We start from the raw sequence: 8,834 nt of genomic DNA, 5'->3' as shown, positions 1-8,834 counted from the left end.
TCAAGTTTTCCTCTCTCTCAGCAGCAAGGTTGTATCATCTGTATAGCATAGGCTATTAATAAGCCTTCTTCCAATTCTGAGGTGTATCATACTCTAATTTATGGCAGGGAGACTGAAATTAGAATTGCTTCTTGCTATTTTACCTGTGTACAATTCAATTACCAATCCCTCATTTTCCCCCACTGTCCTATTTGCCAGATATTCAAAACATGTATTCTGAACTTCCCAAAAAATGAGTAATGTAATGGATGTATAGATGGATTGTGATAAGAGTTGTATGATCCCCCAATAAAATGATTTAAAAATATATTGGAAAAAATGAGTATTGTATATTACAAAAATTAGGATTGTATATGTTTCTCCCTTTCTGTACTAAATTTCATCATTTAAAGAGTAGACTTTCAGTTTAATTCTCTACTCTTCAAAAAGGCCAAGAATATATCATAAACTTATTGAAATGTCAATGATTTCTTAATTGTATTAAGAAAATAGTATTTATTTTGAGTTGTAATTTTATTTTCTTTGAAAGCTTTGATTACAGCCGTATATATTTTTTAAAGTTACCAGGTGTTGCAAGCAATCTGCACTCAATTACTAACCAGAAAACTGGTGGTTTCAACCTGTCTAGTGGTACTATAAAAGACAATCTGGCAATCTACTTCCATGAAGAGAAATCAAAACCCAACTCACTATCATTAAGTCGATTCGAACCCATGGAGACCCTGGAGGACAGAGAGGAGCTCTCCTGATGGTTTCCGAGACTGTACGCCTTGATGATAGCAGATAGCTCTACTTTTTTCCTGAGGGTTCCAACTGCCGACCTTTCCATGATCAGAGATAGCACATGTTATCTCACAGTGCTTCCCAGGCGATTTCCCGTTAAGGTTATAGTCACACACCTCATGGAGTTCCAGTCTGTGATATATTAGGCCCCCATAAGCCTGAACCTATTTGACAGCAAGGATGCTTGGCAGTGCTCAAATGACTGCTTCGGAATGCCAATGCCATTTGTATATCTTCATATTGGTTTTCTTTTTATCATGTTAAAGTTATTGAAAGCATCCAATAAAAATGTTTCTGGAAGCAGCAGGCCACTGTGAGGCCCTCGACTGAGCAAGCACTGTGGGTGTTTCCTTTGATTTTTATTTCAGAAATCTCTACCACAGGATCTCTTGGCTTGGGAAGCACCACCACCAGTGCCACCATCCGAACGACAACCTGGGGCCCCGGGAGAAGCACCACCCCGTCAGTACCAGCAAGAAAAAACAGGAGTACCAGCACCCCTGCTCCCTCTGTGGACGTGCTTGATGATGTTACCACACACTTTCCATCGGCGTCATCCCAAGTCCCAGCTCTTGAAGAAAGCTGTGAGGCTGTGGAAGCTCGGGACATCATGTGGTTCAAGACCCGGCGAGGACAGGTGGCGAAGCAACCATGTCCTGCAGGAACGATAGGTAAAACCACCCTAAAGCACTAAGTTAAAGTCTAATGCAAATACCTGTCGCTTCACATCTGATTAAATTTCAAACTCAATTAAACTGCAGTTTAATTGCCAGTGTTTGCAAATGCAATTTGAGGAAGTCACAGGTTGAGGTCAATAATTTCCCCCCTTGATGTTCGGTGTGTTGGTGGAGTTACAGTGAGAGCATGTGTTCCAGCTAACCCGGAGAGCCAGTGATTACATGCAGTAGTACACAGTGCCTCATCTGATGTCTAGGAGTTAGTCTCATGCTTATCACCAACTGCAGCATACAAAGGCTGCAGATAGAGAGATACTCAAAGATCTTCATTGAACTCTTTGCCTAACATACAAGAGAAGAAGTGTCACGTTCTCTTTACAAGCCTCCTCAGTACCAAAGACTCTTGTTCTGGGGCTGTATTGGCAGGAGTAAACCTCTCATTTGCTAGTCCATCCACGACTGAAAGTAGTCCTGTGTTTTTCTGAGATAAATAAGAACTAAAAATGTCTTTGCATGTTTTATTGCTGTGATAATGCATGATATTCCCATGATAACCTTATCATTATAATTCTTAAGTTAAAAATTAGTCTACATTTTGTGATGTGATATACGTAGATCTTTAAAAAAATTTATATAGATCTCTATAACATTAACCCTTGATTAAATTCATTAAAATTTGATTATTCCCCAAATAGCAAATTTACTAATTAATGTCACTATACGTCAGTATATGTGATATTTTTTTTTCACTCTCTCACTCACTCACTCTCTCACTCTCACTCACTCCTATATGTGATATTTTTATGAACTCTGTGTCTTTGGGTGGTGGTAAATTTGTCTTTGAGTTTTATTGATTTGATTACTTTAAGGAAACTTGTTTTGCTTAGAAAAAAGTGCCAATATGATATATCATGCTGAATTCTATCCTATACGAAGGGATGGCATGACCATCAAGTACATTGTCTTTTCTAAAAGTACATGTTTAATATTTTTTTCAGCAAAGAGTTTTATAAATATTCAGAATTCTCCCTTCTCTTTATGAAACAGGAGGGGCATGGCATATTTATTCCTAAATGTTTGCTGTAGTTTTGAGTCAGAAAGTTTTATTTTGAGTTGCCCCTTTCTTTTTGCTTTGTGCCCATAATCATGGGCTTCAGCTCCTTTAACTTGAAAAAAGATAATAACGCCTTCCCATCCCACTTCTATTTCAGAAGTTTGTTGTGAAGATTAGGGTAATGGTCTATTTGAAAACAAACAGATTGCACGCAGCAAAGCAATACAGAAACATGTTGTTATTGTTCTGTGAGAACTAGGAAAGATCATTTAAAAAATAAAAGGCCTCTAACGCTCTTAGTACCAGTCAATCCATTTTGAGATATTACCACTTCTCCTCTGTTCCTTTTTAGAATTCTCTTTCCCAATTCTCATGACACAATAACATGTGTCTGTGATGCTTTCCTGCTTAAAAAATGCTTATTTTAAATTATGTTAGTTCAAGCCTTCGCAATAGTACTTCCTTACAACCTTCTGATCACTCCCACAGATTCAACTTCCATAATGTTGCCAGAGAGGTTTGCAAAACATAGATCTTGTTTCCCCACCTCTGATTAATAATCTCCATGGATTATACAAAACTTTCAAATGATATTTCATTTTGCAAATCAATTTATGATCCAGTCCTTTCTACTTCCAACACCATTAAATACACTCCTCTTTCCCATAGACTGGGTTCAAAGAACCTACCGAACTTGAAGATTCCCAAAAAGAGCACGTTGCACTTCTACCAAGAATGCCTTTCCCCATCTTTGTGTAAAATTATGTCTGATTCTTTCAAGACACAAATGTATCCTTGCTTTTGAGAATGTTAGCAGTGAGGTGCTCGGAGGCAGGTACCAAATCTAATTAACTAAATTATTGTTTCTACTTTCCAGGCTACCTGGAAGTGTCTTAAAAATAGTTTGTTTTTATTGCATTATACTTCTCAAATTCCAGTTGCATGCCAGCCCCTATATTTAATCTCAACTTAATTATCTTGCTTTTTCTCGTGCTAATTTTTAAGCACAATATGTATATGAAGACATTATAAGAAAGTTGGTTTGATAATTTGAAGTAAACCTGCTTTTCTCATTGTCACAGGTGTGTCCACTTATCTGTGCCTTGCTCCTGATGGAATTTGGGATCCCCAAGGACCAGACCTCAGCAACTGTTCTTCACCTTGGGTCAATCATATCACACAGAAGGTACATCTTGTGACTCACAGAGATGCTCTTCCAAAGCTAGATGCTTTGTGGTTGGTTACAATTGCTGGGAACAAAATGGTCATGTCTTTTTTGAAAAATGACTGTGGAAAAATTGTTGTTGTTATTGTTAGGTGCCATTGAATCATCTCGAACTCATAACGGTCCTGTGTACTACAGAATGAGCTACTGACAAGGCTTTTGTCTTTCTGCCACTTGACAGTGGGTTTGCTCCCAATTGACAGTGTGTTTGAGTTCAGAGTTGCAAAGCATGATGTTTCCTGTTGCTAGCCATTCCAAGAACATGAGACAAAGTCTTACAATCCTCTCCTCTAAAGAACATTCTGGCTAGACTTTCAACACCACCAATGTTTGTTTGTTTCGTTTGTGTGGCGGTTCACAGTATATTTCAGTATTCTTCAACAACATAATAATCCAAACTTCTCCTTGGGTCTTCCTTATTTACTGTCCAGCTTTTGCATAAATATAAGGAACTGAACATACATTGGGTTAGGTTCACCTTAGTCCCCAAAGTGACATATTTATTTTTGTTTTTAACACCTTCAAGGTCTTTTGCATTAGATTCTCCCAGTGCAATATTTGGTTCGACTTGTTGCCTGATGTTGCATGGGCCTTTACTGTGGAGCCAAGTAAATGAAATCCTTGACAAATCCAATCTTTCTTCCTTTTATCATGATGGCTGCTTGCTGGTCCTCGCTGCTCTCACTGCCATTGAACCGATTCTGGCTTTTAATGACCCTGTAAAACAAGAGAACTGCTCGGTGGGGTTTCCGACACTTTCCATCATTATGAGAGCAAACCACACTCAGCACGACCGCAACTCACTGCCGTGAGTCGACGCTAATTCACACTGACGCTATAAAGACAGCACAGACTGTCCCTGGGAGGATCCCAGAGTTCTTTTTGATGAGAGTAGAAAGCCCTGTCTCTCTTCTGATGAGCAGCCGGTGGATTCAAACTGCTAACCTGCTGGATCGTGGATCCCAATGTGCAAGCACTACTCCAAGGCTCCTTACGAGAGCTTGCAGTCTGATGGCATTCCTCAGAGAACTGGTGGGTCCCACCTGTGGACCCTTGGTTAGTAGCTCAATGTGTAGCCACTACCTGGGCTCCATTATTGGTCCAGGTAGAAAAATGTTATTTTACCTTAATATAAGCTTTAAGACAATATCTGGTGTTCTAAGAGCTAATTCTAGAGGTTTTCTGTTTTTGTTTTTGTTTTTTAGTAAGCCAGGTAGAATGGTTTATAATAATAAAGCTATTACTAAAATGTCTTTGGTATTGTAGATATAGAAGCCCATGAGACATTATAAACCAAGCTTAAGCCAAAGCTTCTAGCATGCATGCATTCATATGGATTTTCCTGTGGAAATAATAATTACAATAAAAATTTCTTTTGGAACCTTAAGCTTTTTGATAAGTGTTCTCTAATCTCATAATTTTGCAGTGTTAAAAGTATATATACCTGTGCAACAGTATCTGAAAGACACAAATTTGCAGGACTTATTTGGTTGTAATATGTTGAGCATTTTCATTATTAATGCACTATGGGGCTTTGAATTGATTTCATTACAAACAGAGACCAGATGTGCATTTATGCCAAAGGGCTATGGGATGAATCCTTATTATAGCAATTTATGTGGATTTATGCACTCCTAAAATGGAGAGTCCTTCTATGGCACATTAGCTATGCTGAGGAATTTCTGAAAGAGATTTTTCCTGAGAAATATTACAAATGATGGCCTTACTAAAAGCCTGTCTGTGCCATTTGCTCTTTTCTCTATTTGTTTTAAACCATGCTTATCCTCAATAATATACAGTATAATAATCCATAAATATCTACCCAGTAGATCATTTCGCAGATGAGCCATAACTATCTATTTACCCTAAATCATGAAAGAACCCTGGATATATTGACTCTAGTTACCCTCTTACATATGCATCTCCATACTTGTTACTATTCATAATGATGCTTCTCCAATTTCTGCACTGCTCCTGCCACAGTTTTTATGTTCTTTGATTTTATTACAGTGTAGCTCAGACCCCAGGGCAAATCATTCTTGCTGGATGTGATCAGATTAAGAGATCAGTAGCACATCTCTTTGCAAATAGCCAGTAAGAAAAAATATTCCCTCATATTTAGCCTACTGGTTAATATTAATTCAGTAATAATGTACCTTGGAAGCTGGGGATTGTCACGCTAGTCTTTTTAATATAGTTGGACTATATTATATTTCACTGGAAAAGTTACTAGGTGACTTTTAGTTGATAAAACAGAAGCAAAACACTGCCATCAAGGCAATTTTGACCAACAGAGACCTTACAGAACAGAGTAAAACTGTCCCATAGGGATCCCCAGGCTATAATATTTACAAAAACAAATTGCCACATCTTTTCCCCTTGCAGCAGCTGGCAGATTCAAACCCTCACCGTGTTAGCTATCAGCTGAGTGCTGCACCAAAGTTCCACAGGGCTCCTGGGTTCTGAAGCTTAAGCCTCCTCCTTCCTCTGCAGACTTGATAATCTAATGACAAAAGAGAGAGTTCCTTTCAAATACCAGACAGCTGCTGCCCATTTGATTTATGGATTTTTTAAATTTTACTTTATTTTTAAAAAGCACTATTCTGTTTATTCCTATAGAGTTTATATCCTAGCTTTTATAACTGGAATTTATATCTGTTCTTTAGATTGATTAATCAAAATCTGGACATTTTCAAGTGTAAGTGCTTGTTGAGTCTCAGAATCAGTTAATGAAAGTGGCTCAAGGTGGAAACTTTCTATCCCTGTAAAAAGGCTGTGGGCTCGGATCTCCGCAGCCTTCACAAGGAGGAAGGAAATGCAAGCTCAAAATCAACCCGCAAACCAGTTCCCATAAGTAGGAGGTCAAACACGCCTCCCACATTTTACCTTCTTTTCCAGTGTTGACACCAACCATTCCTTCAACAGCACTCTCAGTTTTGTTTACATAATTGGGTTAAATTATTCATTTCAGTGGTCACACAGAACTCACAGACAATAGCAACAAATATGGGGCTCCTTAGGAACAGTAACGGGTTACAATTCAGAATGAACGATGTTCAGAATACAGTTCTTCTGATCTATGGGACCTCATTTCATTTGTGCCCACCAGCATGCCTCTCTTGGTTACCAGCAGGCAACCCTTTGGTCTTTGCCATGCTTAGGCAAAGCTTCTTTAGTCCTGCCAGTAAATGCTCAAAGGACATTCAACTCCACTATCAATCAGTGGTGCTCCACTCCAGCTCTGTGCGGGTGACACAAGCACACAAAATGGACTCCACCAAATCACTGGGGGTTTTTTCAGTCCTTTCTACCCTTTCACCTTTTACTTAGGAGGGGTCCTAGCCTGTAGTGTTACTCACTGGTCTGCGTCTGCATGGTCAGCAGTTGGAAACCACCAGCCTCTCTGAGGGAGAATGACTGTCTGCAGGCAACTTGCTCTGCAAGTGAGCTTCCTGCCTGCAGACACTGAGCAGCCTCACGCTGCGAGCCACCGTCTTGCGATCTCGGTGCTGCTGTGGCTGCTGTCCTTGCTTCTCTGCCACTTCTCTGGTGTCACAGCTCTCTGTCTCTTGCATCAAAGAGATTCATCCCACAGAAATCTCAGGGCCCAAAAATGTACTTCACTCCTGGATCATTTTTTCCTGATGAGAGTTAGAATCCCCACTCCTGCTTCTAAAAGAGCTCATTTTACACCCACCATGATGGCAAAATAAATCACCCCCTTTTCGGGGTCTTAAGTTGCTATAATCACCTTTAGACCTGTTAGCATTCTCTTACCACTGAGTCACGCAATCCTATCAGCCTCTTTCCCCATCTTCTGTCCAGACTCAGCAGGAAACGACAGCATAGACCCACTCAGCATCATCCCACTTTGTTGCTTGGTGGGAGTTACAAAGATATGACTAGAAGAGCCAATCAAGCATATTATTTACCACATCACCTCAGCTGTCATTTTAAAGTCCTGTTTACCCATTTACTTGGAGCGGTCCGAAGAGAGTAGTGGCTACTCAGTGGTCTGTTATCTGCATGGTCAGCAGTTTGAAACCACCAGGCACTCTGAGGGAGAATGACAGGGCTTTCTACTCCTGTAAACAGGGTCTCAGAAACCTACAGGCGTTTGCTATGGGTCAGCATCGACTCAACGGCAGTGAGTATTGAGACCCTTTTACTTGACATCATCCCTTACCCCTCCACCAAATTATCATTAAATGCAGCAACTGATGCATTGTTAACTTCAAGGGAACACCTGTATTTGGTTCTCTTAGTTATTTGTCTGTAGCTTCTCTTTCACAGAATTCATCCCTCTAAGCATTTGGAATGTTTGAGTGATAATTGTAAAGGAACAGCAACTTCCAAGGGATTGAGAACAAACCTAGAGTTAATTACGTAGGTATTACTCCCAATGCTGGGCAAATGTCATCGGTTTAAATCCACCAGCGATTGCATACAGGCAAAAATTGAGATTGTCTGCTTCTGTCACTATGAGTAAGAATAGACTCTGTTAGTGGGTGTGTTAGTCCAGGTAGACTAGAGGAACAAATTCACAGACCCTCAAATGTGTACAAGAAAGAGCTTTATATAAAGAGAAATTGTACATTAAGAAAATATCCCAGCCCAGTCCAGATCAAGTCCATAAATCTGATATGTCTGATTAGACCGTATGTCCAGTGCCAATCTATAAAGGCCTCTTCAGACTCACGAAACACATACAATGACACTGAATGCAGGAAGATCATAGGCCAGTGGGTGGGAAGTCTTGTGGATAGCATCTCAACACTGGCAGGGGTCTCCAACAGGCTCCTCCAGCTCAGGGCACAAGCATAGTTTCATGTGTCTTGTCAGCTGCAATGTCTCCCAGGGTGTGAGCATGGGTCCTGCCTCCAACGAGCTATTTATCTTCTTCATGCCTCCAAATGAGGTCATCAAACACCAACCCAATTGACAGGCTAAACTCCACCCCTTCACTCTTAATCCTCTCAAATTGACAACAGATTATATAATAACCACAGTGGGTTTAGTGTTTTGGATTTGGGGACAAAGTAGTAATCAGAAACTGAAAGAAGAGTGTTCTGCAAAGAAAGATGGCTTAGGGCAG

At 39.9% G+C, this 8,834-nt stretch overlaps 1 protein-coding gene across 1 annotated transcript in view; it reads left to right on the top strand.

Moving 5' to 3' along the window:
* Window positions 1-232: 232 nt before the first annotated feature.
* ADGRL3 (adhesion G protein-coupled receptor L3) overlaps window positions 233-8,834 on the top strand; it is a 251,646-nt gene continuing 243,044 nt past the window's right edge. The window contains exons 1-3 of the mRNA XM_045284067.1: window positions 233-236; window positions 1,152-1,454; window positions 3,597-3,700. Of these exons, the coding sequence (XP_045140002.1) occupies window positions 233-236; window positions 1,152-1,454; window positions 3,597-3,700 (411 nt within the window). The remainder of the gene's footprint in view (window positions 237-1,151; window positions 1,455-3,596; window positions 3,701-8,834) is intronic.

The sequence above is a fragment of the Echinops telfairi genome, unplaced genomic scaffold (assembly GCF_000313985.2).
Source record: "Echinops telfairi isolate 266 unplaced genomic scaffold, ASM31398v2 ScPeMD7_7468;HRSCAF=8506_0, whole genome shotgun sequence".
Taxonomy (NCBI): Eukaryota; Metazoa; Chordata; class Mammalia; order Afrosoricida; family Tenrecidae; genus Echinops; species Echinops telfairi.
This window is presented reverse-complemented; position numbering and strand designations above follow the sequence as displayed.